This window comes from Platalea leucorodia, assembly GCF_965183815.1.
Source record: "Platalea leucorodia genome assembly, chromosome: 8".
Taxonomy (NCBI): Eukaryota; Metazoa; Chordata; class Aves; order Pelecaniformes; family Threskiornithidae; genus Platalea; species Platalea leucorodia.
Genome location: NC_138830.1, coordinates 50,338,845 through 50,358,848, shown reverse-complemented (window position 1 = coordinate 50,358,848; position 20,004 = coordinate 50,338,845). Strand labels below are relative to the sequence as shown.

General features: G+C 38.4%; 1 protein-coding gene across 1 annotated transcript in view; it reads right to left on the bottom strand.

Moving 5' to 3' along the window:
• VAT1L (vesicle amine transport 1 like) overlaps window positions 1-20,004 on the bottom strand; it is a gene marked incomplete at its 5' end in the record, with an annotated part of 64,367 nt that overhangs the window by 21,801 nt on the left and 22,562 nt on the right. The window contains 3 exons of the mRNA XM_082321003.1: window positions 13,283-13,477; window positions 15,243-15,298; window positions 16,521-16,624. Of these exons, the coding sequence (XP_082177129.1) occupies window positions 13,283-13,477; window positions 15,243-15,298; window positions 16,521-16,624 (355 nt within the window). The remainder of the gene's footprint in view (window positions 1-13,282; window positions 13,478-15,242; window positions 15,299-16,520; window positions 16,625-20,004) is intronic.

Here is a 20,004-nt window from a genome sequence, read left to right as displayed (position 1 = left end):
CCTTTGATTTCTTCTATAATTTTTTTTTTTCCATTTCAGAAAGTAGTACCATAAGGATTGCAAATCTAATTATTCCTAAGTCTTCATCATATTTTTTGATTATTCAAAAAGCTCTCTAAGTCAGATCCTACCACTGGGTGCCACTCTGTAACCTCATTAAAATTATACTTAAAAAAAAACTAAAACCACCGATATATTAAATTGTAATACAGCTGTAACGTTAGAGAGTATGATTCATGCTTATCCTCAGTTTGAGCTACATCAGTTTACAGTAAGATTGAAATCGTTCATCTAGGTAAGACGAAAGGTATTTGAATTTATCTTGTTTGCTAGTTGACAGTTTTACAATATATTTTGCAGTCCTATTTGCTTTATTACTTAATATTTCTCCTGGCACTGTCAAAAAATATCTCATTCTAAGCCTATATTAAAGATTTTAACTCCACATAAGTATTGTGCCAATGTGATTGCTATAAAAATTGATTTAGTTTACAACAAGTTTAATGCTCATCTGTGAATACTCATTCAGCTTAGCATTACGTTGTATCGACTGAAATCAAACTGCTACGTGATTGCTAGCAGGGAGCCAAAGCAGAAGGCTTCATGGGATAGAACATCACTGATTCAGCTGAGACAGTTTCTAATCTAATTCAATTAAACATGCATGTGTAGATGCACCAAAAAAAGCAAATGACATGTACACTAGCTACAAAAATTCAGGAAAATAGGCAAGAACTTTAATAACACACATTTTGCTGGCTCTAGGCTAACACAGGCTTAACTGTAGAAACTCTCAGAATTACGCTGGATGTTTCCTTTAAATTGAAGAAAAAGATAGAGCACTGTGTTACTTCTGCTAAAGAATTCAAAGGTTATGCCCTTTTTCCTCAGGAAGGTTTAAGTCCTTTAAGATATTTTACCCAGGACATAACCATAGCATACAACAGAAAAAACCTCAGGTTCTTCTGAAGGTTGTTGGTATTTGGTGATGGCAGGGAATTCGCTTTTACACAACCTTTATTCCACTAACCTGAATGCATTTAAACACAGATTTGGAGCTGTCTGTGATGTGCGAGGCTTTATTTCCTATAGATGTGGCCTACATTTTCAAATGTGTGCACTTTAATACCGCATTCAAAGCCTGAACTTTGATATTCAAACTAGCATATTCAGTAAAATCAAAACAGTAGAAAATCACTTGCTTATTTGAAAATCTTAAATTACATTGCTTCCTTTTAGTATTGTTTTCTCTAAGTCAGTGATCGTAACATACAGATTTGCCCTACAAAGTATCTTTGTGCTCAATCATTCACAGCAGGCTAATACATATAGGAACCTTTTAGTATCGACAATATATCTGCTTTGCTGCCTTGGTGTTAATTTATATCATTATCTGTAATGAGCAGTAATATCATACTAAACCGCAATACCACATAAAACTCTCAATTATCACATTAAATGTGGATTATATTATGCTAAGAGATGTCTTTATGCCCAAGAGTAATTTTGCTTTTAAAACTCATCTGTGTTTAAAACGATTGAAAAGAATATATGAGCCATTTTCATTAGGTGAGAACATTTGTCTTGATTAATGATTGTTATGCACTAAAATAAAGTGTTATTTTGGATACAATCATTGCATTTTGTTCAGGGTAAAGTTATGTAAACTAGAAAAGTAAACTTGCTTCCAACTGAAGTTCCCCACTATACTTAGAAAAGGAGAATTTAATCATAGTATGTATTAATCTTGTAAAATGTTATAAAATCTGAAAGCTTTAAGACTTTAAAAATCACATGACAGGGAATTTTGGATAATCGAAAAAAAATTCCAAATCAGAACAGCCTAATCATGAGGTGGCATCAGAGCAGAGCTGTACACAGCGTGTGCTGCTGCTATACTGAGTAAGTGCCTGTGGCCAACTTTCACAGCCTTTGGGGAAACCGCACGAGTCCCTTGGTGAACCCCAAGAGCGGGCTTAAAGCACAACCTGCAAGATGCTAGTTTCCACTGACTGGGATAGCCATTCTCTTGCTCTCCAGAGAGTAATGAATTGGTCCATGCTGTGATGATCCAGTAACAAATCTCAAGGTGTGTAAGGTAGGACTCAAACACTAGGATACGTTGACCCATGAGGTTGAATATTAAACTGTCCTTCCTAATTACAATCAATACAGCAACGGATCACCTGGTTAATATGTAGAAGATTATCTACAGAAAACTACAAAATTATCTTATCTACAAGTCTTGTAGATAAGACAGTAATATTTTTTTGGATATTGGCAAAGTTGTATGAAATAGAACACAAAATTTGTATCTTCTTGGCAATAACAGAATCTAGTAACCTAATTAGACTATTAGTATGAAAATATAAAAAATGAAAGCAACCACCCAGGAGATTAATTCTGTGCTACTGCTCATGAGATTTCTAAAAATCTACCAGTCTGCCAAAACTAGTCATCAGCATGGTTAGTTGCTGAGAGACAAACTTGGTTTTGCAGATGGAACTAATAATTTACTTTTTCTTTGGCTATTGTTACGTAGATTCACTGATAAGCAGATCCCAGGAGAAGAGCTGGAATGTTCAATTTAGAAAGGCATTTCTAAACACAAAAAGGCCCAATTAATTTCATTTACCAGAGTTCCATGTCTACTAACAACTAAACATCCTTCTGCTATATCTAAAAGCTTATGTCAACGTTATCTCTCTATAGGCCAAGCACCCAAAATCCCCAAAAGCAGAAAAACGTGGGCTAGAACATACAACAGAAATGCTGAAGGTGTAGTATCTACTGATGTTTCTCACTACAGTAATTTTGCAGTCTCTGAAAGCATCTCACTCCCTTCTGCTCTATTAACCTTTCTGCTCACTGTCAGTCATGGAAGGTGGCCACAGGGACCAATGCTGCCAACGTAGCATCATTTAGACAAAATGGACCTATCACACAAATAGAGAGAGATATTTTCCATATTCTTATCTCCCATTCCCTTTTGATTCTTTTCAGTGACTTCTTAGGTTGCTTTCTAGGCATTCATTGATGAATAAAGTATTAGACTCATAGATTATAGCCAGAAAAAAAACCAACTAGACTGATTTTTTGCAAGTCAGAGGCCAAAACCTCATCCAAAATCATCAGGGATCTCTTACCACGCTGAAAATGGGAAGGTTTCAAAGGCAGGAGGAATCTGAATTATTTGTATTCTGTATTGTGCCAGACATAAGGATGACATCTCTCAGCTCTCTTAACATCACCAAGTAGACTTCACTATTTCTGTCTCAGTTTTTTAAAAATCCTTAGCACTTGGGAAAACAGGTCTTTTTAAATTTGAACTGAGACCAAAAAAAGTTTCTGAGAGCATGAAATCACTAGGAATCGTAACACAAACCTCAGATTTCTCCTTCCTGATAGCCCAGGAGAAAAGCTGAATTTCTCACATTAGCAGTCCCTGCCAGTTCAACTTGAACAACCGAGAGCTTTCTTTCTGAACCAGTCAACTAATTAACAAAGAAGCGTGAGTGGAATTTTTTGACACAGAGGAAAGTCCTAGGTTCCATTCCCAGGCTCTGTGGCTTAAACCACACACACTAATAGTGCATAGCACAAGAATGAAATAGCATCTAAATGTGTCTTTGAAAACTTAGTTTCTAATATTTTCCCTTTAGTACTTGCTGTCTATCTAGTGTTTTTCATTTATGGCATCCAATAGTTATTCCTCTGAGTGACAGAAAACACTCGCTGTTCCAAATCTTAAGAATTCCTTGCCAGTTAGTGGTACTACCAACTCTGCGGAACAGGAGACAAAGTAAACTTTCTGTTAGAATCCACCGAAAACTATTTCTGCTGGTGGATATAACGTATTGGCATATATTTAATCAATCTCCATGCAAGACTGGAAGCAGACAGGCCGATGTTTCATTGCATTGTCAGGTAGAAATAAAAAGGAATGGATTGAAGTACATTTGGATCAAGGGTGTAAAAGCAAGTAGCTTTTGTTCTCTAATACTTTATGAAGAGTCTAGAAGTTGTTTTTGAATAGGGAAATGACTCCATAAAACCCTGTTTTCCCGACTCTTGAAAACAGCTTAAATTCTATAACACAAAGAGTAAAAATGAAGCGTAAAACAAACGTGTTAGAGTCAAGCATTCAAGATAAACATAGAAGAAATATACTCTATCTCCTGGAGTTATGCGCACACGTTGGTGTTTTTAAAGGTGTCCTTGGTGTCTAAAGTATATCCCCCCCTGCTTTGGTAAAGCTTTCCCTAGCTAGGTCTGTAGTTATGTTCTTGCACGGGTACAGTATCACCATATCAGTTCTATACGTAAGGAATGTGTGCCCATTTATTACTTAAAAGCCAGCTAATGTATTTCAGTAAGCAAACTACTCCTGTACAATACTGCTTCTTCACAGTAATTAATCAGCAGCTTCCTCCACATAACAGGTTTGTTCTTATTTTTTCTAATAAACGATGAACGAGTTTTTCCCATATACAATCTTCTGTTGCTAATTTAATTAACTGGAAGCACATGACTAGTTTATCTTTAATAGCGCACACTTTTTGAGTGGAACCTATCAATGCTTCCTATATTATTTTCCTGCCTATTTCCCCCCACCCTCACGTTATCCATCAGGAACCAAGCCTACATGCTGTTTTCCTTTGGCCTGCAGTTACAGAAAGCTATTATCTCTGTGGCACACAAGGGCAAACAGAAATGACAATCTGTCCTGACCCAGAAACACGTATCATGACTCACCACTGCACTCTCAACTCCCCGTGTCTCATGCCTTCTAGAAAAGTATTTTCTGCCTGTGTATCTCCATAACTAATTAATTCTTCGCAGAGTGCTTACTAAGTAGATTAGGAAAGTGCTGTAGCTGCAGGCTGCATTTATGTTAATTGAGAGCGCTTTAGTCTCACACTATTCAGCTTCTAACCTTTGTAACAGCAACGTTTGAACACAGAATCAATGTTCATCAGAAATATTGCCAAAATATTTTTCCATGTCTACTATTTCATTCCAAAACATTAAGATTCCCCTGAAATGAAACAGCTTACTGGAATGGTATGTGTTCTACCAGATTTCGAGACCTGAGCCCCAATAAACGCCTCGAATCACAAAGGCCCGCAGAGATGCTGAGACACAGCCCAGGGGCTTGGCTGGGAGAGGCCAGAACTGGAAACAGAGACTTCAGGCTCATCCATGATCTTTCCTCTAACATGCTGCATGGCACCAGGCAAGTGAAGATATCCACCCTCTCTTGTGTTATTTACCTATTAAATGAGTATTACAGCATGAATATTCTCAGCATGCACAAAGGAACATTTTGAAGACTCTAAATGGCAAAATTGTTAAAAGACAGGTATTCAACTGGCAGGCTAGACAAAACAAGCTAAATTTCAGAAGCTGTAAAGAAAATAAAAGAAAAAACAGAGCTGCAATAAGTTACTTGTTTAATTAAATTCCATTCATGTAACTTGAATTTCATGCAGTGTTTATGAATAATATATAGCAATTGAAAATAATTGACTTCTGCTTACATACAACAGACTTAACAAGTGAAGTCTGAGTTTCCTAAAACGGCTCTGTGGTAATCGTAGCTAGTGTCATGTATCTGAGGCCTTATTATGGAGCCCCAGTGCCTATATCTAGGTCTCATCTTGTTTTTTTCTATCTCACTCTTTTAATAAAATCATAATCATGTTACATTGCCATCAACAGTGTGTGAAGCCAAAAAGACTATGGGTTATGCCATCACTTGCTGATACAGGTAGGAAGGGTAGAATGAACTATGAAGTAATATTAAGTCCTATTACGCAGCATTAAATGGGGAAGAAATGTAAATGAAATTGTATAGGCATTTAGTAGGAACTTAATTCATCTAAGAGCAGCGAGGATCCCATAATCAGGTATACACAAATTTTTTAGAGGGGAAAAAATTGCAATACCTAATTAATCTCCAGTACTTTCAAGGTATGTTTCATTCCTCTAAGCATATAGCACCAAAATTATTTGGAGTTATTAATATTTACTTCCAATAAGCATCTCAGGAAAAAATTCTTTGCAAAGTCTTTATTAAAAAAAAAAAATCACCTTAATCATGGCTCAGTTTTCATTCATTTAGAACTTGTGTTCATTGCATTTAACGTTAGTGAGGTAAAATTCACATGGAATAGCTTTCCCCTTACTCTTCCCAAAATTTGAAAGATACTTTGGCCTATAACTGTGTCTAATTTGATGGTGAACACAGAAGCAAGCTACCCTGAATTATTCAGGTTTTGCTTCTCAGTCTGCTTTCCCCACATCTCTGTTTTGAAACCCGTTACATCAGTAAGACATCGCTCCTTGCGTTTTTGCACACTTTGATATCTGCATGAAGCTTGTATTAAACTTGTGTTAGACTTGTTTGTATACAAAGAAACAAACAGTGATGTACAGATAAAACATTTAAATTTACTTTGAACTACTGATGTTTATTTTATCTAGTCAAAGGGAACAGAATCTTACACATAGGAAGAACAAAGAGAGTTCTAAGGTGGTATCACAGGACGGTATATATGCAGAGCTAATACCTGTAAAATCAGGAAAGCACTTCATGAACAACTGCAAATGAAATACTGTCAAAGAAATACCTGCAGCATCAAAACAAGCAGACTCTGCATTGCAATGCTGGGGGAGCAATCATAGCAAAGGAAACACCGATGTGCTCATGTGATTTTTCACAGAATGAGTTACATTTCCCTCTCTACAATATAATACTGTAAATTGTTTTATGCTTATGAAAAAATTATTCTTTTCTGTATTTCAGAGTGGGTTATTACTTTGGTTATAAATGACCTTCCACTTCTATCATGTTACTCTAGATTATTTTGCATACCTTGAAGAACAAATACAGGTTCTAAATGCTATAGAAGTCACTTGACTTCAGAAAAGGTGTAGTTTGTTCAGCTGAAGAATCTGTTTTCATCAAGCAGAAAAGAGAAAAACCTGCACATGCCATTATTATATTATCACTAAAAAACAACAAAAAAAAAGACATGAGATGGCATTTAGTATTCATAACAACGTACCAGCCTGATCCGATATTATTAGATTGCCCTTTTACTATGTTCAGAGTAACTAATGGGTCAATTTTCTCTCTGTCTTACTATCGTGATACATGAAAGGCTTTTTGCCCTAAAGCTAAGATCAGTGAAAGACATGAATAGCTTTTGATGAAATTGAAGTCTCTGCTTTAGGGGGTTCACTGTTATTCTTCTATCGTGGGTTTGAGATTTCCTATCCCCCCGCCCCGAATAACACTGATGTCTAAAAGCATGCACCAAGATGGTAATTTATGAGAGGATGAGTTCAGTGGGAAAAAAACCCCAGGTTTACAGTACCTGAATCCTTTGAAGCCACAGAGCAGTGCTAAAACCAGACATATTGTGATGGCTTTGCCCTCCCCAAAACATGCTATAAATTTTATATGCAAAGTGTTCCTTCGTCCAGTCCTCATCCCTGGATTGCAACTTGATGAGGCTGTGATCTTACATGCAAGGTTTTGACTTTTTTCCTTTGCATACTAATAACACTGAAAGCTAATGCAGAGAACAAAGTATGCGAGAACAGCAACATATGAGAAAATCCTTTGTTTGAAGGAAATCATTGTATCAGCGGGTATTCTATGATGCTACTATAATGGGATCAGTTGCACTGCACTCCTTTAGGTTCAGGTTCTTAAACACAGCTTGGTTTTTCCTTAGCAATTTACTATGGAGAAAAACTCTGGCTTCAAGACAAGGAAATCTCACTTATATAAAAATTGTATTTACAGCTAGACCTGCAACATCTCTCATAATTATTCAGCCAAAAAAAGCCAGCAACTGAAAGTACAGAGATCCTTGCAAACTAAATTAAGGTGCAGGGCTCTTTCCAGTCAAAAATATTCTATGCACTGACCACGAGGCACAGTCATTAGAGTCCTCTGATACTCCTATCAAGGTCCACAGGGCTTGATCCATAAGTGTATTTAGTGCCTTGATTCCCCTGATTTCAATCACTGAAATGACCGAAGTGCCGCAGCTGAGCGCTGAGTGCCACAGTACATTCCTGGATCTGGGCTACAGCTGCTGCATTACTATTTGCTAAGTAAGGAGTTGCTAAAGACATTATCACATTATCACTACAAAATAATGCCATGGGGTGACGTTCAGTGCCTACTATAAGGTACCAGCCTGATCTTGTAATATTATCAGATTATCTTCTTACTTTTTAAGAGTAAGCAGCAACTCTGTTCCACAGGTTTCAGTATCTTCATCATTCTTGCTGGCCCTAAGGCAGTGCAGGTCTTTGATACCATTATTACTATGTAACAGTGCATTCCTTTACATCATTTCAGAGACAAGAATGCCATGAATCCTTTGGTACACAACACAGATCTGTAGTCGGGGTGTTTTTCCATAATCTCACTGCTCACCCGTATGGACCAGAACAGCCCAAGTCTGAAAACTCTCTGACATGCTGAGAGTCCTTTTGAAACAGGTAGTCCAGCCGGAAGGAAAGGGGCCTACAGGTATGTTGATGCCATGGACCATATTTTGCACTGTCACTTTCCTGACTGGCAGTTCACGTGCAAGAATTTGTGAGTCTGTGTTACACGCTATCAGTGCTACTTTTAACTGCTGTAAATCACCAAAGAAGGTGCATATAACTTCTACGTCAATAACCCGTTCTACCTTGAGTATGTATTTTCTTTTGCAACTATAAAAACGTGTACATTTTTATTCAACACACTAAATTTTTTGAGCACCTTCAGTTTTCATCCTGCTTAATAATAACCTAGAATCGTCTACTGTGTAAAGCCAAAGATTCACAGACCCTCAGGAGAACGCTAATGCATAAATGCACACTACAAATTAATCAGAACGAAGAAGAGTGACTAACTGCAAATTAAGGATTAGATAAGTAGTTACTAACAAAGAAACAACCAGAAAGCTCAACAAATATTCACTGAATACTAATTCTGTTTTAAACTCTGCTATTTGTAATGAAACGCAATCTTACCAGACAATCAGCTTTTCACTACGGAACAGTATTTTAAGCATGCACCATCTACAAATTACCTTGTCTTTTAAACACTCAAACGCATAAAGAAATAACTGCAAAATAGTGAGACATCGCAACAGCAGCTAATTTATTGTATGACTTCACTCATCCCATGATGAATAATTCCCCAGTTAGATTTCCATTTTAAAGTATCTATGGATTTTGTTACTGTCTCTCTTAGTTAAATCTTTCTTACATTAACATCATAAAACGGCTCTAATGGCCTACTTGAGAACAGACTTGACTAGGATTTATGAGTGTAAATTTGAGATAAAAATTACCCTTCCCAAGCCAACACCGACAAATAACACAGCAATACAAATAGTTTTGCTCCACAGCAGTAGTCAATAATCTAGATTCTGATCTCCCTTGTTATCAGCAATAATCTGATGCACTGAAGAAAATGAAGTCACTTCTAAGTTTCCATCCAGAATAAATTCTGTCCCACTCTCTCTTCAGCCAGTTGGTGCATTTGTTTAAGCAGCCTGTACTGAAGAGGCAGGGCAGTCCTCATCCTAAAACAAAGGCCAGTGAAACCAGGAGTCCTTCCACTGATTTCCATGGCCTTTGGATGAGGTCCTAAAACAAAGAAATCAGAACACCAGAAGGGATTACGTCCTAATTAGAATGATCTCACTGACACTCAGACAAACCTTCATTGTTCAACAGGAATAGTATCAATCTAAGTCTGTCTAATCATTTCTGAACGCTGCTATCTTGGATATTATTTGACAATCAACTAGACATCACTTAACATACGCTACGTGACAGACAAATAGGAATCTAATAACTTTCTCTAAACCCTGTATTACTGGCACTTGAAACACTTTCAAATGCAAAACCTCACTGCAATTACACTCTTCTCTAATCAGTATATTCTTTTAAGTTCAAACTGTGTACTCTTGCAGAAAGTATTAAGAAAGAAATGCTGTTCAAGGAACCATGCCAGACTTTTAGAACAATGAAATCTTTTCCACACAGCTCATGGAGACCTATTAAAACAGACACAAACCCCGTCTCTGGCTGTTCTCACAAGCACTAGAACATAAAGCCCTCAATTTTGGGGTTATCGTGCAAGGAAGCAGTCCTGTAGCGACCAGCCTTAAGCAGCAAAGGGGAAACACCACTGTAGATACAACTCATTGTCTTCTAAGACTGCAAAGATGCTTTTCAGCTCTGATACACAGATGGCTATTGCAACTGATACAGGACTGAAAAGCTAAGTATTTGTACTGTAACACAGTTTTGGAAGAAAACCAGATGTCTTCCATGTTGGCTTTAGAGAATCTGCATTAATTTGTGAATTGGTATTTGCACAAAGAAGGAATACATGAAAACAAATGCAGATGCAGAGTGAATAAAGCAAGCTGAAGGGGTATGTTGGGGATACGCCTTCTTATATAGATCAGAACTTTTATGTATGTGATTATACATTCAGGTATTTAACATCAAACATTTGGAAAGGTGCCCCATGGTTAAGGCTCCTCTGAGATTTTCCCTTGAAATATTTTCATTTTGAATGTCACTTATTGGCTTCAAGCTCATCTCTATTGCAGAATTACTAGTCAGAGGACAAATGGATTCTCCTGTGAGCCTCTGGAGAGGGTGATAAACTTCCATAGGAAACTATTCAATCATTCATTTTCAAATGCCATGCAGGGAGTCCACCTTTCTGCCACTCTCTAGTTAAACATATTTACTCTCAATGCTCTTATGGGTCAGGAAATTTCCTCAGGAAACATCAATGGTAAAAACTGGTCATATCGGTTTAGTGTCTAATGAAGACTACTGAGAATGGTCACATGAAAGCAGACATTTGGAGAAAATCAGGCTTACTCAATAGGAAATGAAAAGCAATCAAATGTCAAACTCTGAAGGGGGGAGATGTTACAGCTACGGAGTTAAAAAAGAAACCTCCCAAAACAGAACAAAAATACATACCAACCTTTCTTCAGTCTGGTTCCATTTAGTCCTCAGCTATGACACATTTTTCTGTGTATCATATTAACTTGAGAGTCAGCCCTAAGTTATTTTTATACCCACAAAAATATATCCCCCAAATGATAACGCCCTGAATGAGTAATATTTCAGTAATACTTTGCCATCGATGAGGGACAGCTCTAGCACTGTTATACCCCTGAAGATAATAGCCAGACATTTCCTTTGTAAATAACCAGATAGCTCATGGAAAGCGAGCAGGCGTGATAAATGAGCTGTAGTTTTCTAGACTGCGCTTTTTAACAGATTTATTTACACATCTCACAATCTACCGGTAGGGATGGTGCATGTTACTGCCAAATGTTAGATGAAATGTTATCAAACAGAAGTCTCCCAACAAATTCCCATCATGTTGACTATTAAGATCAGCCCGCCATGTGTAATTTTTCATGTTACGTCCTTGATCAAGATTTTTTAAACTATTGTTACTATTTTAATTATCCTTTTCTTACTCACCAATACATAAAAAGTATATATTTACATGAACAAAGAAATCATAGAATGCCTATCTAGAGACTTGTGCCACTTAAATTTTTAAAATACTTCATAAGCTTATTTAATAATTAAATAAAAAGAAACCATCAAAAACCTAAATGTGATGCCATTTCTATTTGACACTGCTCTTCAAAGGGCTCTCCCTTTGAGACACTAGCAGAGGCTTTTGTCTGGCCTGAGCCAGCTGCTCTTTATCACAACACCATCCGATTGCCCTTAGGCAGCTTGATGGTGAGGGCTAGCCGCTCCCAGGCCACTGGCTGGCAAAACCCCGAGGTGCTACCAGTGGCAGCATGGCCTCAGGCAGACATTTTGGAGAAACAGAAAGAGATTCCTGGGGAAGCTGCCAATCCTCTCTGTTTTGCTGGAGAGGAACAAACGGAGCCCATATCGTGCTGGACCGTTTGCATCTGCTGTACCACATAAAGTAGCGTGTTGGGGTACGCTGGGGCGGACGTAGCGATAGCATGAAGAGACAGGTAGTTCCCACACGAGCACAGCCTAAGGCAGTACACGCCTGGTCATATAACCTGGCCGAGGCAGGTACAGGCCCCAGCGAACAGGCGATACATCCCACTCCAAGAACGGTCGTAGGCTGCGGAGTCCCACCACCCAACTCAGGCGTCTTACCTGTGCCCATGACCATGGTGGTGCTGTAATGCCACCTGAATAATGAACAACAGGCTGGCCTTGAAACCCTGGCCACAGGGCATTCAAAATCTTAATAAAATACAATATTATTAACGTATGAAGTCTGATGGTTACTGCTTCCTCATGGATGCATGGTAATACCAGCGAACGTGTTCAGACACAGACAGAATTTTGTCACGGCACCTTCTGAATAGCAACCACACAACGATACAACCACAACCCACATTCGGCAGAGCTCTTACAGATCGTGCATCTTAAGTGATGTGTCAGGCTCCGTGCACTTCAAACACATACAACACAAACGATTAATGTTTGTGTGGCAGTGCTACTATAATCATGCCGTTTCTTTATATGTTAATGTCTGTTCACACCTCCAAAAATACTTACGTTCATTTATCAGCATCCTAAGTATAAACGTCTCAGAAACAGCACTTCGGTCAAGGGGCTTATAGTTGCCCAGGCTATGATCAGGTTAGTTTCTTTACATGTCTTTAAGGAGAGCTGAGCAATTAGAAGGAAAAAAGAACGAAAAACCCCACACTCCGCAAGCGTAACTTACACTAAAAGTGGTTTCTGATTTGACTGCCTGGGATACATTTTCAGTAACTTCCTGAAAACCTCCAAGCTTCCAAGGTTTGCTAGCACAAATGTAACACTGAAACTAAAGCTTCTGTATTAAAAATCTATTCAGAGGAAAAGATCTAAGTTTTTTTCAATTATAACGTCTGCATTTCATGCTGCGCTCGTTAGTCACATTTCATGCACTTAGGAAACAGAAACCATTTTCTAAGATCGAAAAACCGCATTTATTATTAGTATTTTCAAGAACTTTGCACAGAGCACTTGAAACTCCAGAAATATTTATTAGAGAAATATGTGGATAGCTCTGGCTCATGAAGTTTCTGAATAGCAGGGGGTTTGCTAACAACTTGTGCACAAACTAAAAAGCAGAATACATTAATAATCAGAAAACATATTTAAATCTCATTTTACATCTAAAAGTGCATATATTTCAGAAATTTCAAAGTGGGGAAAGAAATTTTGCTCCTACCTCTTCCAAAGCCCATAATGAATCAACCACAGGCTTGATCTTCTTACTGTTATATAGGTTTAGGAGTTTGTCCATCACACCCTTGATCAGGCCACCTCGATTCTGCTTGAAAAGTAGATTCAACAGGGAAAATCCAGCAATGACTTTGTTCTCCTCATACAGCTTGATAGGATTTACTTTCTCAACCTGCCACCACTGGAAAGCAATAAACAACAGCAGCGTTAGAAAAACATTTTTCAAGAAATGTACAGGAAAGTTCACAAGAAAGCTGCCTGGGCAGATGTGATACATGACTCATCTGTCAGATCTGAAGCAACAGCCAAGAGAGGCAGTAAGGACTTTATTTAAGGAAGAGGCAAAAAAGTATGCAGCTGACTGACACGCGGAAATAAAACACAGACTTGTGTTGCATGAGATTAGGGTGTTAGAAGAATGGTGAAGAGATCTGGTTTTAGGATGTGGGTCTAGAATTAAGGAATTTGGACCTCCCTTCTTACTTCTGCTGTCCTTCGTTATCTCAAGGGAGCCACGCAAGCTTCCCAAACGTTCGCAAGCAACTCTTGACTATTACTCTTCTCTCGAAAACAAGTCAACCATGCACTGCCTACCAGCTTCCATTTACTTTTCGCCCATTATTATGTTTGTGATATTTGAGCAAGCCTCATAATATCTAATGAAATTATTTTATCTCATTTAGCCCAAGAGCATCCTTGAGACTGCGATCCCGCTTCCTAGCAAGTTTTATTTGAATGGGTCAATTTTTAATTAAAATTTTCATACAATTTTGATGAGTTAATTTTGCAGTATAATTACATAAAGAAACTAGTCATACTTTTATACAAAACTTGATATGCTATTTTTTATTCATTCAATGTATTCATATTTATTCAGTCAATAAATACCAGTACTATCTGAAGAACATTTCAGTTGAAATTGATTTCATTGGGCCAACCTACCCTGCAAATTATACACACCTGAATAGGTTTATATTAACAGTAAAAAAGGCTGCATAGTAAAGACTAGCTTATTTTAGTTCACAAACGCACGACAATAACAAAGATCGTGCCACTACAACCATTAAGAAAATGTAGGAGGCAAAGACCAGCTTCTTGCTACAGTCTTTGATTTATCTTGTTTTCAACTACATAGAGACTTTTGAAGCTAATTTCTCCTGGGAAGGGGTTGTTGCTGGAAGCTGTAAATGAGCTCTTGGCAGAAAGATCGTATGATAGATCTTCAGTCAAGACTTCTCCCTCTGTTCCTCTTGTCTGAAGGAATCACTTTCACTCCTGGTTAACTTATTTCTTGCTAGCAGTTTATTTGATACATTTGTCCCTTTTTCAATCTCTAGGATTTCTGAGCAGACTTTTGCTGTACTACGCCAAAGAAAAAAAATTTAACATTTGAATTTTGGATTTGTTGACATCCATCAATTAGGAAAAAAATGCAACATCATCATCTCTTTGATGTCATTTGAAATGAACACAGAGAATTGAAAAACGCATTTCTGTATGGAACTGATTTCTGAAAAGCTGGAAATGACTGGACACAAGCCCTATCTTAGGATGCATCTCCTTTAATATCTCCTTTAATTCACTGCAGTGTCCTGACAGTGTTTTCAGAGATGAGAAAGCTACAGGGTACAGTTATCCATATCCATGGATATGATATTCTGCCATAACTAAATAAATAATGCAGTCTAACTTTAAATGTAGCTGTGTAAGAGATACATGTCTCATAGCTAACAATTTAAATATGCATTGCACACAGATCCAATTCCTGTCTAGCTGTCGTATCAGAAGAAAACATATCAGACCACACTGCAGTCAGAAAAACGCTCTCTTTATCTCTACTAAGTTGTTAGTTCTGCTGTTGCTAAATGAGAATGATAAAGACGAAAATGCTACAGAAAAGACTGAAGTTTGAGGAGAGAGCAGAATCACAGCACTGGGACACTTACTGATTTTGCAAAACTGAAGAAGCTTTTTGTCTCCCCAGTAACCATGTTAGATGAACCTGTAAAAGATGAGTACATTCACACACACCTTATTACATGCTGACAAGCAGATCATTTATTATATGTAATATCATTTCCATACTTCATATCTAAGGAAAAAAAAAAATTATTTCCCCAGGTTTAATAGGGATTAGTAGATATCCTTATACTCTGGGAATAAATAACGAAGAGGCCAAGGTGACCAAGCCCTACAAGGTTATATGACAAAAATCTATCAAATCTTCCAAAACCAGGAACACGTTAAGTGCTACCAGGCATTTTCACACCAAAACTCTTCTATAGCTCTCTCCTTCTCTGCAGTAAAATGCCATTTGTCTCTGACACACTATTATTTAGCAGCGATCACCACACAGGTGCCCTTTCTCTGTACCTGTGAAGATACATTTATCTGAGCACTACACATGTGAACATGCACTGTACACTACGACCTGTTCACAAACATCGTGACAATTTGCTGGCAGGGACTTCATTACAAACAGGCAACCAGGTTGGCTTGTACAGTCCAAGCAGATATCCAGGTGACAAGGCGTTCGTTATTGCCACCCTGCTCGTTAGATGAAAGCCCAAGGAACCATGATGCCACTGCACCTTCCACTGCGATACAGATATATTCTTCATTTCAAAAGTTCAGCAATCCCTTCAGCTGCCCTCCTACAGAAGCTTGGCCTGCTTTCTCAACACACAACATGGCAACCTGGCAGAACTGTGGGACAGACATGTTTACTCAGTACGTGGACAAGTCCATGTACACAAATAGAAATTTGTGAACAGAAGCCTGAGCTCGAATTCCTCAAAGTCATGTCGAATAAAAACGATAGCATTCTTCCCAAAATCTTCCTCCAAGCTTCCCTCCCACAAGAACTACAGTACAGTTTCCTTGGCCACACTGCGATTCCTACGGTGTACAGAATGAGAGATCCAAGCTTTCTCCTACACTTCTCCTGTATCACCCAATAATGTTTAACAGTCTGAAACATACGTTCAGCTTCACTTTTGGAATTTTTTAAAAAATTTTTTTAAGAGTTTCTTTGTATTACCTATTGTTTCTCAATAATTTAGTCCATGCTCAGCTTCACTAAAATCCTTGATTGGAAATGGTTAAATTGAGCAAGTATAACATGGCGGTCTCCAGTTCTGAAGGAGTGGCATGGGCGATTTTAAGAGATTTTAAGCTTTGCAAAGTTTTAGTTTTGAAATATGTACCTGGCTTTTTCCACTCACCATATAAAATGTAAGTCCCAAGTGGTTTGAGAAGACTGAGGCCTTTCCCAGTATTTTCTCCACAAAGACAGTCCAAAACAATATCTACTCCATCTGTCGAGATTCTAAAAAGCAAGAAAGAAATCTGACTTTGCAATACGACCCACAGGACTGGTCAGCCAGCATGATACAGGCTGACTGTTAACATAATACTAACATTTTCCAGGTACTTTAGAAAGGACTCTAAGGCTGAGGCTTTGACTACGTGAAAACTTTCTCCTCATCAAAAGACAATTCAAACTCATTCAGAGCTGGAACGCAAGTTTGCTGGGCTAGCCAACCCACGTCTTTCAGGCTTAGAAGAGCGGGAAACCATCTTGTTCCCCCTTTTTGAGGGCTTTCAGTATAAATTATAAATCAGTAAATTATATTATCAAAACACAGGCGATTGATATAAAGTTTTTTGAGTGAATGCAAATGTCAGAGAACGTCTTTTTTTTGGGTCAATGAATGTCATAAAGAAAAAAAGACATTTTTGTTATTCACATCTTCTTAGATTCTTTTTCTGAATTCATAAGGAAACATCTTCTTATCCTAGATCTTCTCAGATAAAATGATGTCCTTGCAAAGGTATTTAAAGTCTTCTGGTTCAGACTTTGTATCAACTAGATGTCAGCAAAGAATTAAATCAAGCACAAAGAGAAGTCACCAAGAGCTAGAAACCCAGCTCTAAGGATACAATCAGGCCATATTATAGAAAGCAGAAATTATTTATACTGTTTCAATAAGTAGTTTGCATATTTATAATTTTCCAACAAATAGCTTTGTGAATGCAACGTCAATATGATGCTGAAGAAGAAGAAGAATACACCCAAATATCCTGATTTAGTTGTTCTTTTCTGGCAAAACACCAGCCTGCAAAATCCTATCACTAGTTCGATCTAAGTCTAATATCCTACCTCCTAACCAAGTAAACAGCCCAAGCAGTAGTTCTTGATTAATACTCTTAAACAATTACACAAATAACTGGTGCAGACACTACAAGAAAATTGCAGGCTGGAGACTATCAGAGGTTTAAGAGGCAGTCAATAGCATCTAATCCCCAGGAACATCAATTAGCTCCTGATGACCATGCCTTCTGCAGTGGTATAACTGCAATTAGAAGTCAGGAACGAGCTAAAGCTTTATGGCTTGTAATGCTTCTTTCTGTTTCCTCACAAAACAAAGGTGATACTCAGACATCCACTGGTTACAGAGAGCAATAAAATCAGACAACTTTACTCTTTGGTACTGCTGCCGTATGTGGGGTAATAAATTGTTTATATTCAGGCCACTGGATGATGAGCTTTCACTGTAAATGAATAATGACTTTGCAATCCAACAGCTTTCAGTGGCTTCCACAGCTGAACCAATTCCTCATCCTCTAGGAACATTTCCACATTCATATCACCTCTGGGGTTTTCTTTGTTTGTTCCTATGTGTGGTTGTTTTGTTTTGTTGTTTTTGGTGGTTTTGGGGGGGGGGGGGGGGGGGGGGGCAGGGGGAGGGTTGTGGGGTTTTTTTGGTTTTTTTTTTTTTTTGGACTTTGCTTCCTGATGAAAGCTCCTCCCTGGAATACCCCAGTCACCTGCAACAAAGCAGGTTCCTACCTCTATCCTTTCTCAACCACAGACCTACCCTTTCCTGCTCACAAACCCTCCACAAACGAAGAGCCTTCCCCTTGCCCTAGGGCTCCCCTGACCCAGCCTGCAGCAGGCAAATGCAGACTAGCCGTCTTCCCTGCTGGCCAGCCAAACATTTTAAGCAGAACATAATATACAGCTAATATCCAGCAAACCAAACAACTGCACTGCTCCCCCACTGCCTCTTTCAAAGGACAATTTGTCTTTATAGCAATCTCAGAATTATCACTAAATTTTTTTTTTCCCATTTTTTTTTTTTTTCGATGCAAAGTGAAAACAGACAGATCTGAGCAACAAATCAAGGGTATTGGCATATTCCACAGGGTGCCAATTCTGACTTTTAATCAGGACTATCAATTGTGCTAATACTACGTACCTCCGTACCAGGAAAGAAGCACGAACTAGCTTGTTGCATCTACCTTTCAGCTATTGTACCCACTGGCTCTCTGCCTCATCGGTCTATTGTGAGATGAAAAAGTAGGTGAAAATGCAGGATCACCAAAAGGGATTTTAACAGACTTAAAGAGCAGAATTCCACCCCTTTGTAACCAGGCCTTTTGATTTCAGTAGTTACAGCCTGTTACACGGAATCAGGGGTGGTGTCAGGGAACCGTCCCAATAAGAACTGTCCCGGTGAACACCAGAAGCATGTGATCATAAAGTTATCAGAAGTTAACAAGGCTTTATTCCTTTTTATTTTTTTTTTAAGCACTGATTGCTGTTGTATCTGCTCCCACATCACATACCCACTTAGATCAGGGATCTGCTGCGGCCCTTGCCAAGAGTTAGCATTAAGGTTGGTGCTGAACTCTGATTAATGTTTTCAAGTGTTCTTTCTTGCTGAATCCATGTTTGTAGAGTGGGGATTGCTAGAATTCAGTCTTCACCTCACTACAGCAATTTTCCAGAGGCAGCAACACATTTCGGTATGTATACTTCCCCAAGCGAAAGCCTATCAAAGGGCTGAAGAAATGTGCTGCAATTCTTCTGAGCTGAAAGCGGTAGGAGTGTCATCTGCTGGACAAGTCCTATCTTTTTTGGTGAAAGTTCCCATACAGAAAAAAATCTTCCTTTGATATAAAACGTCCTTTGTGATGGATCGTTTCAAATGTTCTCTTAAGCCCTTGGGAGTGCTCCAGAAACAGCAGCAAGACGCCCTGGCTTCTCTTCCAACACCAGTCTGGATTGCTAACAGCTCAGAGAAAAGTCTGCCGTACACTGAAGGGCCCCTTGAGGCCAGGTAACCCTCGTAGGGGGAAACCTGCTGAGACTTTGCACGTCACTCTGAGGAATGCAGAAGTTTGACGGGAAGCCTGTTAACTGTACTACCTTGGGGTGCCCCTTCCAGAAGTTTCTTGGTTTATGCTCAGCTACATAATCTAGTATTTTGACAGATACAAGATGAAGGGAAAACATTATTCTTATCTGACAAGTAAAATCAAAAAGATTTTACTACAATTTTCTTATCAATTCTAAAGTTTTGCCACCTGTATCAACATCAATATCTAAAAAGTTAGACAAATTCGAAGACGAAGCACGTGAAAGCATGTATATAGAAACACCCATGATGACTTCAAAAGGCAACAGGATGATTCTAATTAGAATGCAAACAAAGAAAATCTAAGGATCTGAAATTAAAACAGACATCACGTGCTCTGCTATCAGTCCCTGGCAGAGGATAAAAACCCAGGCAGACAGAAACACACCAGAGAACTCCAAAGCCTGGGTAACTCAGAGATCCACTGAAAATATCTTACTCAGTGCATTACAGAGAGCTACTACATACACAGACAATAGCAAAGTACAGCCTTCTGTTAAGACCT